This window comes from Schistosoma haematobium, chromosome 7 (genome assembly GCF_000699445.3).
Source record: "Schistosoma haematobium chromosome 7, whole genome shotgun sequence".
Lineage (NCBI taxonomy): Eukaryota > Metazoa > Platyhelminthes > Trematoda > Strigeidida > Schistosomatidae > Schistosoma > Schistosoma haematobium.
The window spans coordinates 2,085,104-2,108,950 of NC_067202.1; the positions used below are offsets into that span (position 1 = coordinate 2,085,104).

General features: G+C 35.5%; 1 protein-coding gene across 1 annotated transcript; it reads right to left on the reverse strand.

The window, feature by feature from the left end:
• Positions 1–7,954: 7,954 nt before the first annotated feature.
• GSK3A_2 (Glycogen synthase kinase-3 alpha) lies at positions 7,955–22,785 on the reverse strand. The gene is made up of 3 exons (XM_051217789.1): positions 21,734–22,785; positions 14,073–14,710; positions 7,955–11,622 (listed from the first exon to the last, which is right to left on the reverse strand). The coding sequence occupies exons 1-3, from the start codon at positions 22,594–22,596 to the stop codon at positions 11,222–11,224; spliced, it is 1,902 nt and encodes a 633-aa protein (XP_051064212.1). The 5' UTR covers positions 22,597–22,785; the 3' UTR covers positions 7,955–11,221.
• Between the last annotated feature and the right edge of the window lie 1,062 nt (positions 22,786–23,847).

Consider the following 23,847-nt stretch of genomic DNA (forward strand, 5'->3'; position numbering starts at 1 on the left):
GACCGTGTCATCCTGGTATTGAACTCTTTACCTATGTGTATCTACGATCCCGCAGGCGGGAATCGAACGAAAGACTTTCATTCTTGCTCATGAACGCTTCTAGTGCATAACTTCAATCAATTTACAACATTGCACGACCATTTCCCATTGTCTTCGATGGACAGTTGTCTTACACGGAACACGGTTTAGCTCCACTGATCACGGTTTCACAATAGAACTCCGAAAATCTCCACACGAATCCAGTCACTAGTGAAAACATGGTAATTGAAATTGTAAGATTGTAGGGAATGTTGAATTTCATTGAAATCATGAATCATCATAAGTTGAACTATACTAAGATGAAACAACCTTTTAGTAATGAAAAGTTTTCAATCGCAGTCTAACCTTAGTTCTCCGAAAAACAACTTATTGTTTTGTATTTTTTTTTTAGATTAAATGATTCATTCAGCAAACATATATATTATCTTAACTCCATCTGTAGCTCTTTTAGGGTTACTACTGGTCCTAAGACCGAGTAAAGGAGGAGGGTTGGGTATGGAATCAGCAATCTCAACCCGTAGAAAACAACCTTGCTAGGAAACATTAACCACAATAAGTATACATTATCTTGCTAGACAACATCGTCTACATATGTAAGTCAGGAGAATATCCCTTTGTTTTTCAGTACCTCTATTTGGAAAAAAAGAAGTTCCCAAGTAAATTTGAATTTTACAATAAAAAAATTAGTCAGTATTTGTGTAAAATAGATTGGACATAGTTTATGCAAACCATCAAAGAGAATTACAAGGCATGTTCTAACTTAGATTCACAAGACAACAAGAAAAGTGGCAGATCAAAGAATACATTGGAGAGATATATCAAGAACATGTTTACTATTTGGCAAAAACCGGAAATGATAACCTAGAATAGGTAGGATCGACGATCACTGATCGACTGCCTGTGGCCAAAGAGATGGATAACAAACAAGTAAGCAAGTAAATCAATTCTAAACTACAAAACGATATAACCATATTGAGTTCTAGACATCTTGTAAATCTGGTGAAAATGTTTATATAATAAACAATCAGGCAATCATTTCTATTCATTTAATATAATTTCATCTTGTTATTTTTGTCCAAAAATACAACATTCCTGAATAAATTACACAATACAGTCTACTATCATCATTTCAAACTCTTCTTTTTTAATAGTTGAATTCATGAGTCCAATAAAGTCAGACCACCATTGAAAACCTGGCAACACTGGATGGCTGTTTTGTTCTAGTATGGAGACTCCTCAGTAGTGTGCATTCACAATCTCATTTCGAAGGGACTCGAACCCAGGACCTTTGATCTCGCAGGAAAACACTTGGCCTTTAGATAACTGAGCCGACACTCGATGGTGTTAATGTCTAACGTCAACCAATCTTGAGATTGCGCAACCTTCCACGATTGTCTTCAGTGAGTAACAATATTAATTATCGTTTTCTCACTAGTGACTTCATGAGGTATCTCCTGGAATCGTAGTGAAATCCGTGGTCAGTGGAGTTCAGCCATGCTTGTCATAGAGGCAGTTACTCACTGAAGACAATGATGGACGGTCATGCAATCTCGTAGATTGGCTGAACTTAGACATGAACACCATTGAATGCCAATCACCTCAGCGATCTAGAGATTAAGTGTTTACCCACAAGACCAAGTGTCCTAGGTTCGAGTCTCTTCGACTATTCTCTTTTTAGTATTAACTATAAACGGATATATTCACTTCAGTAGTATATGATAAATAAGAAAAGACAATAAGATAAATTATGTCATATTCAATCATAACAATGAAAAGGAAGAATGTTTCCATGTTATCTTCTTCTTCTTTTTGTTTTTCTTTGTTTTTTTCCCAAGTATTAGCTAATGAAATCTAATTATTAAGATAAGATTAAAATAACCGCGTGAAATTATCAACCAATCAGAAAAGAGTTTTAGGGAATAAATAGTTTATTCAAATGAAAACAGATTTTATAGAATAATTAATAAAAGTTTTTTTATAGATTCATTTGTCTATAAATGAAGAAACAGAAAAAGAAAAGAAAAAAAAATCTATATAACGACACAAATGCTTCCATATGGATATTGATTTAGTCTGTTCGAATAGTTGTTAGGATATAAATATGTATATATATACTGTTCATGGTTATTAGGGTTAAGACTATCTGAAAAGTATTGTAGTGTGGCGTCGAGTCGCGTTTAACTATGAACACCACTACAAGGACGTTGCGTACTAGAAATCAGAAAACGGTTGCCGGTTGTAACGAGATATATTCGTTGGCGATCTAGTGGTATCGAAAGAATACCGAGATCGTGCCAAAGAAATGCAAGCGGAATCAGTGAGCGAACGTAAGAGCGTACAAGGTCACAATCAACGGAAGAATAATGGATGTTTTTAGTACAGTTAAACAAACAAGTAGAGTAAAAAATCACTGGTACAATTGGTTATAATAATAATTGTTTCCATTAAAGCAATCGCGTTCTCTTGATAAAAGTAGGTCACTACACTATCATCATGAATTGAGATTAGTTATAATACAAAAAAATGTCATTTCACTATATATTTATGACTATGAATTGAGATAAGTGTTTATGATTGAATCTTGGTTCAGTGGTCGGTAGGTTAAGTGATGTCGCATGAGATCAAATGTCCTAGATTCGATCCCTACTTGTAGGGTTGTCGATGTACACTGATGAAGAGTAGTATATTAAGATGAGACGGTCGTTCAGTGATTCTAGGTTTTCTATGGTTGTCTAACTTCGATCGATTTGTGATGGAAAATTATATGGTTAGTTTGTTTGTAAACTATGGTACAACTCGGTTAAATCTTTTTTATTGAGATCATGAACCGATTGATGTTAGACCACCACTGAAAACCTGAGAGCACTGGACGGCTGTTTCGTCCTATTGTGGGACTCCTCGGCAGTGCGTATACACGATCCCGCTCGCGGGATCTGAACCCAAGGCCTTCAGTATCGCGCGCGAACGCCTAGCCTACTAGACCACTGAGCCATCATCCAATGGTGTTAATGTCTAACCTCAACCAATCCACGAAGTTGCGCGACCATCTTTGGTTAAGTTTTAAGTTTGACAATTTCGAGTTAGGATTTAGGGACGAAGTTTTTTCGTTTGTTATATACAATCTAAATAAAGAAAATCAAATACTTTATATATTTAATACCCAGTATTTGTACTTTATGGTGGCAAAAATTAATTTCTATAATCCCTTTAAATATTTTGAGCACCTACTTTTTATTATATTTTTCCTAAGCCTGTTACTCCTTGTGGAGGAACATGTACCATCCAACCCTGTCTTGGACGATCCTTTACAGTTCTTCCCAGGTGCTATTCATCCTTTTCAAGTTTGCTTATAATTCCTCACGTAGTGCGTTCTTCAGCTTTCCACTTTTCCGTATCCTTTCACGATTCCAAGTGTGGGTTTGAGTCGTGATGCGGTTTGATAAGTTCCCTAATGTATTTCCTATCCACTTTTTGTAATGTCTATTTAACGATACCATAAACGTTGATTTCAGTTCATTTACGAGTCACTTAATTAATTTCAGCAGTATTCTTTCAAACTGAATTTATTTTTTTACTATAAGCAATAATGAATTACTCTAATTGTATCTATTCCGTCAGTTAACGACATTCAATTAAAATAACTGAAACAATAATATTGTCAAGCAAAGATAGATGATTGCGTGCATGCAGTGTCGAGTCACCTAGACTGGTGGCCACATTGCAACATGGTCGATAACATTCGATCTGCACTAAATAAGGACTTGACATGCATGACAAAGATAGATGATGGCTAGCAGTGAAATCAAGGATATGAGTTTCGTCCTATTTCGAACTCGTCAGCTGAATGTACCTCCAACGGGAAGATACAAGCAAACAATACTAAGTGAACTTTCAATTGTTGTCTTAATGACTGTTAACTCAAATGTGAACTAATGTCAAATAACCAATTTTTAATACTTTACAATTATCTAATAATATAGTTTATCATTTGTATTAATCAAATCTAAGGGTGAAACTATAATTTATGGATGAACCAATCAGATTTAGGATGATAAGTTTTGGATTTTGGCGCGAAATTCACTCATCCATTTGGTTAAACAGAGTTTCGTTATTTTCAGCTGATGTTAGTTTGTGATGTAAACCCTAAATCTAATTCTTAACCATAACCATCAACTGTAAATCATAATTCTAATTTTTCACACTACTTTATAATCCTCATTTAGTCCTAGTTAGTAGGTGGACATTCTCAGGAACATTTTAGAATGGCTCAAATGTCCTCAATAAATTAGTCTCACCAGAAAAACTCATTACAATTGAGTTTATGTAAAAAACCAAACTAAGAGGATGCTGATGTTCACATTGAGACACAAACGTAATAACTTCAGCCTACTTGGAACTTGTCAGCTTGATTTGCATGCATAACAGAGTTGACGTTCACTCTGGGACTCGGACCCATTACTGTCTTATCCACTTTGCTACTGAGCCTAGGAGTCGTAAAAACGAGGTAGCTACCAAGTAAACGAATACATATTTGAAAGTCTGTTGGTAAATATGGCTTTACAGTTTGGGGTCCGCTCGATTATGGTAATCAATAGTTGGAGACGTTCAGTGACAGAACCTGGAATCGGTCACAATGGTGAATGAGTTAATATTTCACTTCAAAATAACTTTTTATTCCATGGATTAATCCTTTTTACTGAATTATATCTATGGGTTTCCTACTACCACTGATACCGTTATTACTGCGTAGTGTTTCATTTGCCAATTTCATTCATTCCTATTGACACTTTTTTCTTAATTTCAGTTTTCACCCTTGTGATATTATTACCATCAATGTAGTGCCATTTTTTCAGTTTTAGTGACGTAAAATGTAGCAAGTTGAACTGACGTTCAATTATACCAGAGCCTATGTTGTTTATATCTGTTTGTATACCGTTAATGTGCAAAAATTCCATCATTATTATACCCGACTGCAAAACACACCCGTTACAAACTTGTTTGTTTTACAAATCAATTTTAGAACTTATATTAACAGTTGTCGGAACTGAAAACAATTTGAAGAAGGACAAGATTGGTTTAAATCTCGATTCATTGATGTTGTCAATCCATACATGACATGTCGAATTCCATAGTCGAAAGTTTTATCTCAAGAAAATCAAACAGCCTTGAAAAACTTAATGCACAATGGAAATATCGTTTATCTCAAACCTGATAGGAGTTCTGGTGTAGTACTAATGATTAAAAAAAGTTAAGGTTTTAGATGATTCTGCTAGGTTCCTAGTTGACTGATAGGATATGACTGAAGCAACAGAAAGATGTATCATAGAGAAGTTAAAAGGCCTTTTGAAAAGGAATTTAATTAATAATCAAACTTATAATGAGTTGAAACCTCGAGGATCCAGACAAACTTATTTATATAGACTATCAACAAACCTGATGTCCTCGTTAGACCTATACTACCGATGATCAACCTTCTATTTCACAAAATCGCTGGATGGTTAGTGATCAATTAGAAATTAGTTGCTCAAGGTTACTTGTTCATAGTTTGAAAGACAATTTTCAATTTAATTAGATGCTAGAAAGTGTAAACACCTTTGATAAATTCATGGTTTCATTTGACAGATCATCACTATTTACCTCAATCCCACTAAAAGAAATCATACAAATTATACGTCAACGTGCTGAACTGTTTCCCTTACTGAAGGACGAATTCAAGTAACTAATGCTGATGTACACTAAATATGTTTGATTTCAATCCAACTATATCTTGTACCGTCAAGTTAGTGGAGTGGTCATGGGCAGTTCGTTGGGTCCAATCCTGGCAGATATCTTTGTGTTGAAACTAGAACAAACAGTTATGAAATCGACAAAGTTGTATGTCAGGTATGTGGACGATACACTTGTTGCATGAAATGATTCTCAACATGCTTCTCGTATACTAGAATTTTTCGACAGAGTACACCCCAACATTAGGTTTACAATGGAAGGTGGACATGAAAACATGTTTCACTTTCTAGATCTTGGTATTAAAAGTAATTCAAATGGCCGATTAGAAAGACATTTATCGGGAGAACACTTGCAGTGGGTTATACTTGAACTTCCATAGCTTCTGACCGATAAGCTACAAAACAGTTTTGTTTAGAGCGCTATTCAACCGTTTACGCAGACTATGTTCTAATGATAAGATTAAGGAGGAATTATCCATAGTTGAACGTTGCTTACGTGAGAACAGTTATGGCGAAAATCCATAAATACGGAACAACTAGGAAGAAGGGAATGAAATATCTTACGATTGCAAAAAAGCTTTCCTTCTTAAAACTTGGTTTCAAAGGCGATGAAATAGCTGGGAGGATTAACTTTAGACTGAAGGTAATACTAAAAAGAATGTATTCAGCGACGAAGTTGGTGTCTCTATACTAAAGCATATGCTCATTGAGACAATCAAATGTGGACAGATATCCGCTTTATATTACCCCTAATTGTATTTAGCAGTTTACAGGTACGTGAGAAAGCTCATACATCAGTAGAACAGAAAGGAGGGTTTGCATCCGCATCTCTGAACGTACTCCACAAAAACTGATGCTAAACGGACACAAGGTTTTCAATAGTGCAATTGCTCGATGGCAGACATGTTGTTGAAGTTGCGAAATCATTTATAATAATAGACAAACACTTTGTCAAATCTGTTGCATTAAAAAGATTTAAACCGGATTTATGTATATTCAAAATGGGAACAGTTCTGTTCTACTCTGATGACCTTATTTTTCGTGATCAATAATAAAAGACTTTGTCTTCTATTTTCCTGTAAGCTTTAATCAACCAGATTATAGTGTATAATCTATCTTCTGTCACACGAAGCCTTTTTTTATTTCCATACTCTTCTAGAATATTCATACACTACTTAACCTATAAATAAGGGAACGCTTATACAATTCTAGTTCTCCCGTACTATGGTCTTTTAATATTATTCTATCTCCATATTTTAAATCAATTCATCCTAGATGTTTCTGATATAAAGTATGTATATTTGTTTTAATGATTTATTTGAACACAAATGGGCACCGAATACATATACGCCAAACAAGTCACCTGATTTGTGTGGACTGTGATACAGCCCGGGTACCACATCCGAAGTAGATGGTTTTCTTAGGGACACACCCGGAGGTCCGATCCATAAGGCAGTGGGGCATCGTAAGTAGATGCAGTCCCATGGTAGCCGGCCACCAACGATTAGTTCATACCCCATATGTTCCCTCAGAATCCTGGAGCCCAAGTGCATCATTGGTTTGGAATCAGGGTTTTCCAACTCCCTTAGGTGGTTCCTCTATATCAACCAACCTGGTCAAAGCGCCGGACATTCGCTTTTCGTCCCTTCAATTTCGTAAACAACAACCCTGCCACGATTACGCAGTGAGTAGGACTTCACTGTCAGTAGCTGTATACGCGTGTCCAACTCTCGACCGTACCAAGGCATTTGGAATTCGTAAACAGTTAAAGAGAATCAACGAAATATATAGATTCATGTTATTCTACTAGGATATTTCCTTTTTCTTTTTTTTGTCAAGTTAGGAGAGGTTGTATAAAATTGTTTGACATAGTGTTCATATATCAATTTAAGCCAATGTACATTAATATCAAGTTCTACATTACTTATAACTAAAACTATTAATCAATGAAAATTATGTTCAGTAGATCAGATCAAACTAGTAAATGCTCCGATCATTTAAAAATGAGACATAAATGTCCATATCTATATCTATATTATTATGATTATTTACAATATGAACTATACTTCAGTATATATAATCAATCTAGTACTTCTTTATGAATGTTTACTATTCATGTAGATGAACACATAACATACTAATCGATAATTAAATCCTTTAGAATAATGATAACATTATATATATATATCTTAGATAAAACGTATATCTATGACACACAAATTATAAAGTAGGAAACTTTATTGAAAGCAATAACTGATTGATTGATGATCTATTATTCTTATTGTATATTCAGATATACAAATAGTACTATCAATTATAATGATATTTCACGAAATCTTGTCTATCATTATAGAATGCATAGTTGATCTTTTACTAGTTAGGCATATATATATCGTTTATTATAAACAAATGAATGGTCAAAATAACTTCTTTGACAATATATACTGAGAAAGTGACAGATAGATAGGTAGGTAGAGAGTGTATATGTGTGTGAGAGAGAGGGGTATATTACGCTTAAATTATTCAATGTTTCTAAATAATTGAGCGATACAAGAAAAATGAAAAGAAAAAACAAACAAACAAACTGATAACATACAATAAAACTAATGTACTATAAGACAAACATTATTTACTTACTTTACATATATTTCAGAATAGAACATATAAAGACAAATAGAAGGGAATCAAACAAATGATGATTACAAGAAGAGGAAGAAGAAGAAAAGGTAGTCGATTTATTTTACTCTTATTTAGATGTACACATACAAAATATGATCAGAAAATGACATTAATGATGTAAAAGAAATTCAATCATCTAGTGAAGAAGAAGAAGAAGGAAAAAAAAAAGATACTGAACTATATTTACTCATGTAAAATAAATGAACACATACAAACATACAATAAAATACTCCTGAGAACTTAACACAATGGAAGATAAAGAACATTGCTCATATTTGACATATCAACTTGACATTATTATAATAATCATAAATAGATATGATACGTAGACCAAATATAAAGACAAGTATGTGTTCATATTAATCTATGTATGTATTCGTTTTTTTTGCCAGAAGATGAAGAGAGAATAAAGGAAATACATGAATAAAACAAAACAAATAATCTTGTACATTTTACAAGTACATATATATCAGTAATTAGACTGAATAATAATACAAGCATTAAGAATCTCCATAAAGACCAACAGTTAGAAAGTCATAAAACACAAGTTAGTAAAGTGAAAGAGAAAAAAAACGTTTATACTACATGTGAAACAGAAGTACATGAAAGGGAATAGAAAGAAAAAACCTACAGACAACAAATCGTTCCTACACATATATAAAACTATTCTCAAAAAAAGAAATTACCCTATCAACTTCATATTTATTAAATTTAACAAAACTCTTCAACATAGATAATGTAAACAGACATACACATCCATAAGAGAACTAAACACTATCACGACATGGACAATAGAAACGTTGCCTACATACTACATCATCGTGTGTACATACGCATACCAGTTTCGTGAATCAGAAATATCTCAAGAAATAAAATAAACCAATTAAGGCAATAACAACGAAAAAAAAATGCTGATAAGATGCACAGCAATCAAGAGAAAAGTTCAAACGATAACAATAACAAACAATTCTAATCTATAGCCAAGACATATACACAACACAATTCATTGTGTTGTTTGTTATACAAAAGAAATTTTATTTTTCTCTTTCAACTATATGTTTAGTTGGTATGGTATTTTGTTGAATAACAAAACAGTCCAAAAACAATCCCATAATCTATCCTAACTCCATTTTACAGAAAAAAACAAACAAAAGAACTCAAATACAACTTTTTGTTAACGGGAAAAAAAGGACAATGAAAAATCAGATAATTTAATTGAATAGAATTTTTTTTAAAAAAAAGAACAGTGAAATGGTTACATACAAGTCTGTGTGTGTGTGTGTCTATAAAATGAATAAATAGGCAGTAAAGAAGATATAGGAAATAGAAAAAATCACAAAACAATCACCTTTACACACATAGATACTTCTGTATAGAACATGCAAAATAAATACTCAGAAATTCACATTCACATCATTGTAAAAAGTGAAGTACAAATATTGCGACATAATCGATCGATCAATCAATTATCTTTCTTTTCTCTTCTCCGACCCCCCCCCCGCAATTTATATCGAATAAGGTTTGATTACAATATGAGAATATATTTAATATGAAAGGAGATCAACATGTAATTGCCTAACATTTATAAAACTGTAACTAATCAGATCAAGAAATGTATAAGGTTTTACTTATTATTATATTGACATGAAATGTTCTATTCTTAAAAATGGAACTGGTAGATAGACAGCAACCAAGATCTAAAATTTTAAAAAATATTTTACTACCACTCTATAAGCCTGTTTCTTCTTTTTCTTTTCTCTCCTTTGAAGAGAACTAAAACACAACGAAGTGAGATGAATAAACAACATACACCTAGAGAAATGATTCTGAATAATAATGAAATAAGAGATGGGATAAAGTAAGAGAAAAAAAAATGGACAGATTGTAGAATGGAAGAAAGGGACCTCAGAACACAGTGTAACAAATGAAAAACAATCAAGAAAGAAGTCGTGAACTGAATGAACACATATATGTATATATATTTACATATTAATTAATGGGTTGTTAAAGTAGTTACGAAAATACAGAATAATGTTATATAACATAACTAATTCTAATTGTAAAAATAAACACAGACAAACGGGAGGAAAAAAACCCAGGAAAGATTGTTCCTATGAGGTAAACTTATTACTTGGAATCATATTAGTCAGAAAAAGAAGTGAGAAGAAAATGATGGAAGAGAAAGGTTCTACAGTTTTGAAACAATAAACAATGCATACAACACAATACCATTCGACATTTTGTTGTCTACACTCAACTACCTACATTAATTGATAAACAAAAACTATGTGGATTGTAATATCCATTATTTTGGAAGAAAAACTAACAGTCGGGAAGATAACAGATGATAACCATGTCACCGTAGGTGTTTTGTAATAAAGAGAGAGAGAGAGAGAGAGAAACAGGATTAACTTTGTTCAATATTAAACGACAATAACAACAAAAGAGTATGGTGTAATTTAGTTGGTTTCCTTTATTGTGGGCTTTTTCTAGACATACATACACACATATACACGAAGAAATCAAAGTAATTCGACGAGTAATTGGGCGCAGACAGGGAGAGAGAAAAGGTGATTGTTTATTTACGAAGTACTACTATCCTCACAAGAAATAATTTGTTAGTTAACAGAAAGATAACCAAGTGACGCTAATGTTGAGGCTGGTCGTCAATGAAATGACTCAGTGTGCAGGATATATCAAATGACAAGAAATAATTACACTATGAATTTTCTAATGTGGATTTTTGTGCAAATGTTTATCTCGATCTATCTATCTATCTAGTGTACTTCACTTAAATTTGTCCGTTGTTCAGAAGAGTTGGGATGAGTAGGAGGCACAAATGATTTTAAGTGTACATTTGTAGTAATGCTATTATTATTAATATTGTTTTCATTATCATTGCAACAGACATCGGGATTTTCTATTTGACTTGTATGACCAACATCAACTGTTGTCGCCGTCCCGGCTTTTGTTGTATCGATTGGACTTTTAAGATTATTCTCATTATTAGTTCGATTGTGTTGTTGTTGTTGTCTACTCGAAGCATCATTATTTACACCATTAGTGTTCCCGGTTAATTCGTCAGATTTTGATTCCAGGTTTGGATGACTACCACCACCGGGACCAGCAATAACTGACCCACATTTTTCCGATGAATTATTAGATCCGACAGCTCGACCTAAATAATAAACAAAAAAACCTAGAATTATGAGATACGATTTATATGAATACGAAAATACTTCTCGTTAGTCGTTTAGATAGTGACTTCATGGTTAAGTCATTAGACTTCCAGCTACTAAGTACTAGGTTCGTATTTAGCTTGACCAACTTTGGTTTAAGCAACCAGATAATAAAATCAGCTCATACCCAAGTACGTGGTGAATGAGTGAATCAATAAATAGGACAGGACTGTGCCGTCTGTGTATTTCAAGTCGATAAGTGGATCCCTAGGTCAACGCTTAAAACGTCAGACGACGAGGGCCTTATCTCTAGGAGAATGTCTATGACGAAACTAGGTAAAAATGGAGAAAGTGGACAACCTTGACAATTCTGATAACATATCAGCTTAAGTTCTAACCCGACCAGTAGTGTTCGAGTAGTCGATACAAGGTTGATGTACTGCTTTGATACATCATGGTGCCTTATCATTCATTGAATTAAGTGTTTCTTTCATATGGGTAGAGTGAGGGCATACAACCACCTTTCTCCATTGTTCCATTCGAGCAGTGTGGTTAGGCAGGGTTGCCCAATCTCACCATTCCTCTTCAACTTTGCCATCGATGACATTCTGGAAACAGCTCTGATGGATGTAAGTAAGGGTGATGTGGATCTGTTGCCTGGAGAAAGACTTCTCGACCTTGAGTATGCGGACGATATTGTCTTACTGTGCGATAACGCCCAATACATGCAATCCGCACTTAATCAGTTGGCAATCAGTGTCCGTAGGTATGGTATATGCTTTACACCTTCGAAGTGCAGAGTACCTTCTACAAGACTGGCAGGATTCTAATCCTGTACTCACCCTGGATGGTGAGCAGATAGAAGTAGTCGAGAAGTTCGTGTATCTTATCTAGGTAGCTGCATAAGTGCTGGTGGTGGTCTGGGTGATGAGATCAATTAATGTATAGAGAACGCCAGAGCGACTTGTACCAATCTGGGCAATCTTTGGAGCCTTCGTGATGTTAGTCTGGCTGTGAAAGGTCGGATCTACAGCGCGTCGGTGAGAGCAGTTTTGCTCTATGCTTGTGAAACCTGGTCTCTTCGAGTTGAGGTTGTTAGACGACTCTTTGTGTTTGATCATCGTTGTCTCCGAAGGATTGCTGACATCCAGTAGCAACATCATGTTAGTAATGCAGAGGTTCGGCATCGTGTGTTCGGGCACGGAGACGATAATTTAATTGGTGTCACCATCTTGAAACACCGACTTCGGTGGCTTGGACATGTTCTCCGAATGTCGTCCCAGAGAATTCCACGTCGTGCATTATTTGCCGACTCTGGGACTGGTTGGAAGAAGCGGAGAGGTGGTCAGTGCATGACGTGGTGTCGTGGTATGAAAGAAAGCTGCAGAGGACTGGCTTCTGTCCGTCCTTCACGACCCCCTGGTTGGGGTCCGAGAGATGGTGCAACACAGTGGCTAGAGACGTTATCAGATATGGCTCAGAATAGGAGCCAGTGGCGATCCTGCTGTAACCTTCTTTTACCTTTTTCATAAAAAATGGTTGTTTCTTCCTTAACTGAAAGATTTCTTCTAATTGTACCTTTCCGTTTACCCCATTACTATTATTATTATTGTTACACTACCTTACACTAATCTGGTCGTCATTCTTCTTTTCTTTTCTTTCACACTCCTTACCTTCTTTGTTTCTCTCCCCATTCTCATTGTTTGTGTGGCGCATATATATTTGGTGCCCTCTTGTACCAATATTTATGTGTCCAAATAAATAAATAAATGCTTTCATATACTCAACAGCTCTCAAATGCCCTGGTATGATCGAGGGTGGGGAGAGTCCTCTCTCTCTCTGAATGCTCTCACATGGCCAAGCGTATATAACCACTGACATGGAAGTCTTACTCACTGCCTACTCGCGAGTGGTGTTTACGAAATTGAGAGGACGAAAAGCGAATATCCGGAGCTTTAACCGGGCTGGCGAATATTGAAGGATCCACCTATGGGAGTTGGGAAACCATAATTCCAAACTAATGATGAACATGGGAACAGATGGAGTATGAACCTATTGTTGGTCACCGGCTACCATGGGACTGCATCTCCTGACGATATTCTACTACCTTGTGGATCAGACCTCTAGGTCAAGGGTTCAGGGGAAACAATGTGCTACGGTTTGGGCACTCGGGTAGTATTCCAGCCCTCATACAAATCATCTGATTTGTGTGGAGCATATATATTTGGTACCTCCTTGTACCAACATTTGTGTTTAAATGCATGAACAAATAAACACCAACGTAGAATCTAACACTTTTGCATCGGTACAAGTAACATCTCATACAACACGGCGAAATAAATATTACTAAGAGAAATAATGTATTCCCAGAAGAACGTATTTTCAAACTAAACATTGATTAGCTATTAAACGATTAAAACACGTTTATTTATCTGTATTAAAAACATACCTTTTCGCTGCCAATCAGCAGGAATTTCTCGAGAATTCGATGGTGGTTTACAGTTTTTCTTATCGGAACCTTGCAAATCACCCACACTGGTGGTCGGTTTCTTGTTGGATGAGCCATACTTATGATGTTCTGGCAACCAATTGTTATATGCTGATAAATTTGTCCCATCTGTTACTGATGTAGGAGGATTAGGTTCGGGATCAGGATCAAAGATATGTGGAGGCATACGAACTCTGTTCGAAAGTACTCCATTTGGACCGACAGAACGAAGTTCGTCAAAACATGGTTCGGAAAGAGCTTGAGATGGTAAAATTCTTAGTGATGGATTATAAACAAGCATTTTGCTCATTAGAGCCAACAAATCGGCTGGAGTATGCTGTGGGAAAAACAGTTTTACAGGGCAAGATTGAACATCTGGGAAACTGTAAGATCCATACATTGGATTCATACTGGCAATATCTTGTGGAGTAGGAGTGCCTAAAACGCGGATAACTTTAACCAGTTGATCTACTGAATCAGCTCCCATGAACAAACAATGCTGACGTAACATTTCAGCCAGTACACACCCCCCACTCCAAGTATCAATCGCACAAGAATAATATTGAGCTCCAAATAATAACTCCGGAGCACGATAATACCTGAACGATAGAACAAACATTCGACAATAAGGATATAAACATAGAGAGTCATTTAGTAAAAATTTCATGCAAGAAAATAGCAATTAGTATTGTAACTAAGACTCACACGAATGAAGGTACAACAGGGCACTGAAAAAGGCGACAGCAGGTGAAGTGATAAGATAGTGCAGAAAAGAAGGGAAGGTCGTACAATCCACAAACACATGTGCAAGAATGTCTCTAAACAACTCGACTAAATACAGTTTACGCAGAATTTTTCATTTAAATATCACCTCATTTTTATGCAGAATATAATAGAAGTCTACAGTAGAATAATTACTGAACTCTAGTCTGAGCCATGTCGGATAATATCTCGACTCATCAAATTGTGCGATTTCTAGGACCTACACTGGGTAGTTGTGATAGGTTGACAGATGTTGGTTCAATATGGGTTTCTTTCATGCCAGAGAACCAAGTCATAAGCTGGCCACTTCACTTTTTTTAACGTATTTCAGCATCGACAAATAATTATTGTGGAGGTTTGTACAAAATGATAAAAACACCGGTGTTTCAAGATGAACACGTCAATCGAGTCAATATAGAAAAACTTATTATCGGATAAGTATTGAGCAGGACTGTTTTTGCAGATTAGATTAATTCATTCTTCAGGTACTTGGATATGAACCAAAATCTAAGTGTGAAAACTAATGATACTAACAGGTCGCCATAACCGAATAGGCTACCCAGTGATCAAGAGTAGAGTCCTTTAATTGGCAAGTCAACACGGAAACAAGTAGAGTGGTAGAATCTGAGAGGGGAGGGTAAATACAAGTACTACAGACAATGATTTGCCATAAGTCACGGCATTTAGCGTTTACGATCATCGAAGTGTTGAGGTTCTAGATGTGGAAGATTCAAAGTTTGAGATACACTTAATTTACAACTGATTGATCACTAAGTTAATGATAATCTTCATGTTTGTCCAGTTCTTTAATGCTATTAATCAAGGCGCATGCGTCTACCAGTTTAAGTGATTCGATATTGTTTGGTCTATTTTGAGATGTTAGGTGGTTGGAGGAAACCCTATCGACTATTTCCAACCACGTAATATATTTTGTTTGGATCAAACGTCTAAAATGCTTTGAAGGATCATAAATATAAATCAATCGTTTTGCATATATATGTAAACATTACAAAAGAAATGTTTTAAGTATTTTGTTCCCCTAAAAAGATACAAACAGTAAAAACCTTTAAGTGCTTATAAGTGTGTATTCAGCAATTTGAATAGTCTTTTGATGTATACGGAAAATATAGTAATAGAATACCAAGAAGTCAATAAAACACGAACGACAAAGACAATAAAGGGCCTATTTAAAGTACATCACTGCTAAATCGATTTCACAATGGTACATACGTATGCATATAATTCAATATCTGGTAGAATCATTCAAAGTACTTATCAGATAAAACAAAAAGGAAGTAAAATTTTGATAGCACATACTTAGGTGCACAAGCATTTGTAAAAAGGACAAATAAAAGGACATATATAAACCAATCAAGTTATTGAACATTTTAAAACTATGTATTCCTGAATTGAAGATTTCACGTCAGGATAGAAACATCTTATTTGTCAACAAAACTGAACTATTGGGCATGTTTGATGCGTCAACCCGAGCAACATTCATATGTGGTCATTATCAAAGAAGTAAATACTTTAGAAAAACTACGAATGCTACATATTCATCTATTTTGCTTTGACCGAGTAATAGGTTCGATGGATTCAGTCTTTGAGTGCATACGTATTTACACTCAAATCAAATACCGTGATCTACTAAATAACATTATACATTTTCAAGCTATGGATGTGATATTTCAGATAAACAAGCCTAACTATATATCTAGGAAGATAGTAATAAACATCGATATACAAGTGGAAAAGCAGAGGGATGTACCACACAGTTTATATGACATTGTTTTGGTAAAATGAGATATTAAATTTTATCTACACGTTAAGAGCAGAAACAGAAACATTAGAGGGTACGGTACAAATTACAAAGTAGACAAGATAAATCTTATTTCGATCAAAAATAAGTAAAAAAACAGCACAAAAATAAATGATAACGGTTTAGGGGGGTGTTTGGTGATGTTTTAATCTTCATCATACTGAGAGATGCTAACAAAACAAAATTCATTGCCGTGATATAAAAAAATATTGTTTGGATAAGCTGAGATTATAAAACGTGCAAGCACGTTTGACTGGAGATAAGTGTCTTGATAATTTCCATAATTGCTTATTACATATGAACTTGGAGAACTCGTTGATCCTGGTTACTGAAACCATCAACAACAAGGAGAGAAATATCATTTAACAGTTACCATCAATTGAACAGTCAGTCAGTCAGCTACAACGTAGGACCAGGCACATATATACATCGGTCCAAGTTGCCATATTTCATTAACACAACAAGATGGACACCGAATTCATAGTAGTTAATTCAATGGTAATATATAAAAGAATGATTTTGTATAAAGATATAGTACAGGAAGAAGGAATTAGTTGGTAGAAAGAAAGATATGAAGCTATTTTAATCTCATAGTTTAAGGGAAGACAGAGAGTGTTGTATACACCAACGCCATTGTGATCGATTGTGAGCCATGTTACACAGAGTCTCCAACCATTGGTTACGATAGTCACGTGGACCCCAACCAAGTAGTCTGCATCTACCAACATGGCTCAGACTAGAAGTTAGTGACTTCAAGCACTGATGACATTTTTTGGTTTGGCCGCCCCTTACTTTCTTCCAACCATCCCGAACACCGGTTAGCATTGCATATCGTGGTAATCGGTGTTCGGGCATACGTAACACGTGGCCCAACCATCAATTGAATACTGGATAAAGATAGGTATTGTAAGGTAGTGAACCTAACAAGGTTGTAAGAACATTTTACATGCAATTAGTGAATTACAAATTGATTGAAATTAACAAGACTGGTAAATTTGTAAGGAATTTATAAGGAATTCAAACGACTTATTTTTGGACTAGTTTCAATAGCTGACTATCTGTAAGTAGTGAAAATCCTCTCAAGATAACTTAAAAATGTCTGACATAACAAACACCTAAATTGGTCACTCACAACGTAGAACCCGTACGTATGTACATTGGTTCAAGTTGCCATACCCGATTAGCACAGCTAGACCGAATCCCAGAACAATAGAGGTAATAATAGTATGAGTGGTAACTGAATAAACTAAGCATCGAAAACACGATTCAAGAAAACATAAAAAAGCGAAATAAAAAAAATTAAGAGGGATTCAGAAGCTTAGAATCTGGGGGCAGTGAGTGGAACTGCGTCATTAAAAATGATTTTGAGTTATATCATTCAGTCTCCAACCACTTGTTACGATAATCACGCGAACTCCAACCAGGTGGTAATATCTATACCTATCAACATGGTTTAGTCCAATTGTCAATGACTTCATGGATTGTTTGTTTGGCTGCCCCTTGCTTCTTTCTAACCAACTCCCAAGGTGATGGTTGGGCATACGTACATAAATGTCTCAACCACTTCAGTCGATAAAAGTTTACTATCTCATCAATCGATTCCCCATCCTTACCAAGCACCCTATTCTTAACCCAGGGATTCCTTACCCGGTGGTCCCCAACTACACGGACAATGCTTCTAAGACACCTATGATCGAACACTAATAACCCATGAATATCCTCTATCCTTAATGGTCATGTTTCACATTCATGAAGTAAGACAGAGAGAGCTGCTGAGCAGTTGGCAGACGGATATGTGGACGAAAACCAAAGCTTTAGGATTGAGTCTACCAAACACGTTAATTTGCCAAGTTAACAGTAAATACCGGGTGAAGATTAGGACTTCTCATCTTGTTTAGTTAAATAACTTTACTAGATAGAGCTTCTTTCTAAATATTTTATTTGAATCTAAAGGTTGTTCTAAATAACTAAGGGGCATTTATCGATTAACAAAGTACAATGCTTTTGAGCTTAATTCATTTCGTATAGAGATATTGGTCGATTTACATAGAGCATAGGAAAATGAATTAAAAGGTCCTTGAGAAACCATGAACAGAAATTTGACCATCAATGATATATGCTTTACACTCATAAAACACAAGTTGGTTGTGCGGCTGTTCGACTTGAATTTTTGGATTTTAGTTTTGCATGACTAATCAAGGTTGAATCAGTCGTAAAATATTATGGTCTTCAAACAACATAGCTAGACCTAAATTGAACGTTTGGTAAGGAATATTAATTCGGTACCTGCACACATCTAACTTGGATTTTGAAAAACGAAACATTATTGGATTACTGAAATCAATACTGCATAACGCATAATGTTTAATTGAAACTAGTTGGGCATAAATTTTACTGAGTTAATTTAATTTTTCCAATCACAGCCAGTAGATGAGAATCATGGACCTTTCTCAAATGTTTAATTATTCTTAATATCACCCACACCACTATTATTTGGGCTCGAGCTATTCTTTCTCCTAACTTCACATCGCCGTACTGATGTTGTATGGCAACTTCAGCAAACTCATATTCGCACTAAACTATGTTGATTATAAATGACTAACCTCTTCAAGTACAAAGATTTGGCAACCAGCTAGCATTCTTATAAAAATACATCTGGTATACTCAACTACATAAACTTACAAGTGACTAATGAGGTATGTTTGTTTGGTCACTTAAACTCCAGACAAATTTTTTATGTTTACTTCATCTAAAAACGAATTAACATCAGCTATTGATAACTCAAATTTACTCATAAATACGCATACACAATCACTCATTTATCATCACACTGAACTTTCCATATGGTTCACATGGCTCATATTATCCAACTTACTAAAGTCAACATTAGGATATGACTAGATAAACAGTAAAGATTTGATTGATTGTTAAACATATATTCTTCGATAATTTTGATCTTGATTATTATCCTGAAGAAGTCCGGACAAGGTTGCCGGACGAAACGTTGGAACCATTTAAATTCCAATCACTGGGATTATTTCAAATATAATTTCCACAAATAAACGTTCTACGTAGTTATTATAATGGAACCGAATGCTGTCTTTGGGTAGAGAGAAACAATTAAAGTTGGGTGTTGATATGACTACTTTAAAACCTGACGGAGAGTATAGATCCAGTCTATATATCTACTATTACATCATAAATCCACCTGGTTCTTTCAAGTTTGCTATTCCTAGGTTCTATTCACCCACTGAATAATTACTGAGGCTAATATTTCATATATTAGACAAACTGATTCGTATACGGTCTTCGCAACAGAATTTTTGCTCTCTCTAGGAACTATGATGATTAACAATCAAGATCAGTAGGTTAGAATTACGCTCACATCCCAAACAACTCAACTTCTAAAGCAGGATTACCATCCTCAAAAACTCCAATTTATCAGACCGTTGATTCCTATCACTTCGAATTAGATTTAGTCTCTTCAAACCTTGGTAAGAGCTACCAGACTTGGATTGATCTCTTACTCAGGTTATATGGAAAGAGCAAGCAATTGAAGAGTATTTGTTGAGCAGTTGACCTGATCCTTAGAGTATTTCAGTTACCATTCCAAAATTGTGAAGTGGGAGTGAATCACCAATCCATTTTCGTCAGAAAGTCCTACTATAGACTTACTGAGTAATAATTGTTACCTTAATGAGTCTAGGCAGTTACCTATCGCCCCTACTTTCGTGTAGTTAGCTTTGGTTCTCCAGTAAAATATGCGGTTAACACATGGGCCTTTTCAGTCTGCTTTTAGGATGCCGAACGGAAAGTAAGACCAGAGTTTAGTTCTTGACCCAATTATGGAAAACATCATCATTGATTATTACAATGTACTGATCAGAAATCGACATCACGATGTAAAGGCTATGTCTCAAACTAGTGGTTCAAACGTTATTTATCTTATAATGAGTATGCTGAAACGTCTCACATATTATAAGCGCAGTTATTGAGGATACAGAACAACAAGCGACTGTGTGTGAATGATGGGGATTATGAAAAGTGACCTTGAAGAGAAATCGGCTGTGATCGTTTACTAGTTACTAAGACCATGAAAATACGTAATAACCTAATAGGTGAGTGACACCATTGATGTGTCACTCGGGTAGACGTGGCACCAAGTCAGAACTGAGGACTGTATCGTTTTGACCCGTAATTAAAATTTTAGAGATACCTAACAGAAGACATACAAGTGGAACAATTATTTTATGGACAAATCGTTTGGTAAAATAGGGGATGAAGAGTGCTCCCCGCAACCAAATGACAGCACTGTAGAGAGATAGAAACTTCATACGATAAATGAATGAGCAGTGTTCATTAAACAATGCTCAAGCAGAACAACAAACTTATTAGATTTCGTCCAGTCGGGGTTGGCCATAACTTCACCAATAGCGTTCAAGACGCAAATGGATTTTATAAATAACTTTAAAAGATGATTCCAGTTCCTAACCTTGTCAGACCGATGGAAGGCAGTTTAACTACTAAGAAGCCATTATTGCTGGCCTACGATGTGTGATGGCGTTTAGGTATCAAGTCGAAAGTAAGAATGCAAGACATTCAAGACTTAGACAAAAAGGATGAAGCAATTTTAAGACTGAACGACTAGTTACTAAGATCCTTTACGGCTATACATTGAGTACTATTATCCAAGTTCACACAATAAATAGGGGAATTGGACTACAACCGTAGATGTATATTATTCATGGATAGTGTGGCTGAGTCTGACATTATACAAAACCTGAAAGAACATTTTGATAGGATTACGTCCAATTCCAAATCTGAAATGTCAGCTAACTTCTATAACTGGATAATCAATTTGTCAAGCCCTTCAGCTCCGCCTGATGGAGCACAATAAAGGACACGAGAACTCAAGAAATAGATGAGCTTAGCTTAATATAATAACAAAATACATTGTAGTTACAGTGGCTTATCACTAGAAACACACTAATTAGGAACTAGTAGCAGAAATTATTCAAAGACAAAGAATATGATAACTTACCGAGAGGATATATAAGATACATTAGCAGTTCCCGGCACCATTTCTTTAGCACTTCCAAAGTCACACACTTTCAAAACCATAGTATCTTCATTGACTAGTAAATTGGACGACTTGATATCACGGTGACATATTTGATGGCTATGTAAGTAAGCCAGGGACTTGAGCATCTGATACGTAAAAACCTTCACTGTACAAGCTGGTATTTTCAGGTTCCTTTGAGAATAGCGGTAGATGAGTTCACATAAGCTCTCGGGGAAACATTCCAGTACAAGATGTAAGAACACATCTACACCCGATGTAGATGCGCCTGCACGTCCACCACCACTCCTATGGCCCCGACTATTTGACGACGCTGTCGAATAATAGTAGTAGTAGAACTTCACAACATTAGGATGGTTGTTAAGGCGTTGCATAATACTCAGCTCACGGTTTTTGTAGCGAGGGTCCTGCAAGACACGCTTAACGGCGACTTGCAAAGTTTGTCCTCCATCAGAAAAAGCACCGGCATCGGGATTCTTTTTGCCTGGTGTGCCTGAAGATGTTGCTGGGACAGTGAGAGTAGCTCTCTCAATTTGTCCAAATGTCCCCTGTCCAATAGTTCCCACAAAGCTCAAATGTATAGGAATATGCTGATTATCTTGTGCACCGCGGGCCTGAACCATCATTTGACGAGGAACAGATAATCCACTGTTTAATAAACTCATCAAGGCTCCACTGGAACATCGTGTGGAGCTTGAATGATTAACCACGGGAGCTGGATCTTGAGTAGGAGGAAGATTTCCAGATAATTTAGGAGCTGGATTTGCAATATTGTGGTTGACGCCTGAGCCAGTACCACCAGTAATTCTGGAAGTCAAGCTCATTTTCAGCTAACTTGGTTGGATACGTATTTCTCGAATTACTGATGTTAAGCGACTACTTTAGGATGAATTTTTGATAGTATAAAATTTGCTATTCTGCTTTCGATGTTTGGTGAACAATAAATAAACGGGTCCAAAACAAAGCGAAGAAAAACAGCATTTGTCTAAGGCGCAAGGGCAGCTGAAAGCAACAATTCAAACAAAATTAAACCTACAGTAACTGTGCCTAACTGTTTATGCTGAGGAAAATGCAATTTATATAAATCATAGTGATTCTAGTTGTACAAAAAACTATTGGCTCATTTTTTACGTAAGAATAGTGAAATAACAAAATTATTGTTGGGATACAATATGATATTGTACTATTATTTCCTTTACCCTATTCTCCTGTAGAATTTCATACAAGTAATTATCGACTTAGTCTTGAGATTCCCTTCACTGTCCTAGAATTCCATGGCAATTTCTCTCCTTACTTGTTTTCATAATGCTATTATGTTGATATATACGAATTCTGAGATCAACTCTGTTTCGGTTACGTCCTATGCTCTTTTTAAAAAACAGTTGGACTCTAACAGAACAAAAACTATGCGTTTTAGTAACTAGTTATGTAATTAGTTGTCTGAATGCTCAACGTTTTGATCAAATGTTCTATAAAACCTTAGTAACTACACTTCTGTGGTATGCATTAGCATTCAGCGTAAAGCTAGCTAGTAGTTGTAAGAGATGCGTAGCACAGCTTATTCACTTGTGAGCGCCTTCAACCAGGGCGTGTCGCGCGAAACTGATGACGTCAGTGTCAATTCTGAAGACTTAAAAATATTTAGTTCGGGTTTTGTTTACCGCAACGATCGTTTGATTGTTGATCGAATTTTGGTCAAAAAGTGTAAGGAATAAACATCTCAGTACTATTTAAATCTTTTGTTTATGCCTTGTGAGCTAATATGCATTACGAAAAGGATATTTAATTTGACATTTACAAAAACCTAGCATATTTTTTCCACATTTTTGGACGTTTCTGTAATATGCTTTTAATTTTAGGTGGTCTTCAGTATCCATAAATACTGACCAGACAGACCATAGTGTTTTCCATACTACTAATACTGAGTAAGTGAACTGGCACTGAACTATCGAAAAATGATTCCACAATCTGAACATGTTCCTTATTGTGAATTTGATAAGTGAACGTCGAATGGTTGTTAATAAATAGCCAAACTTCCTGATAACTAACACTTTTTAATTAGTCGGTATCATAGG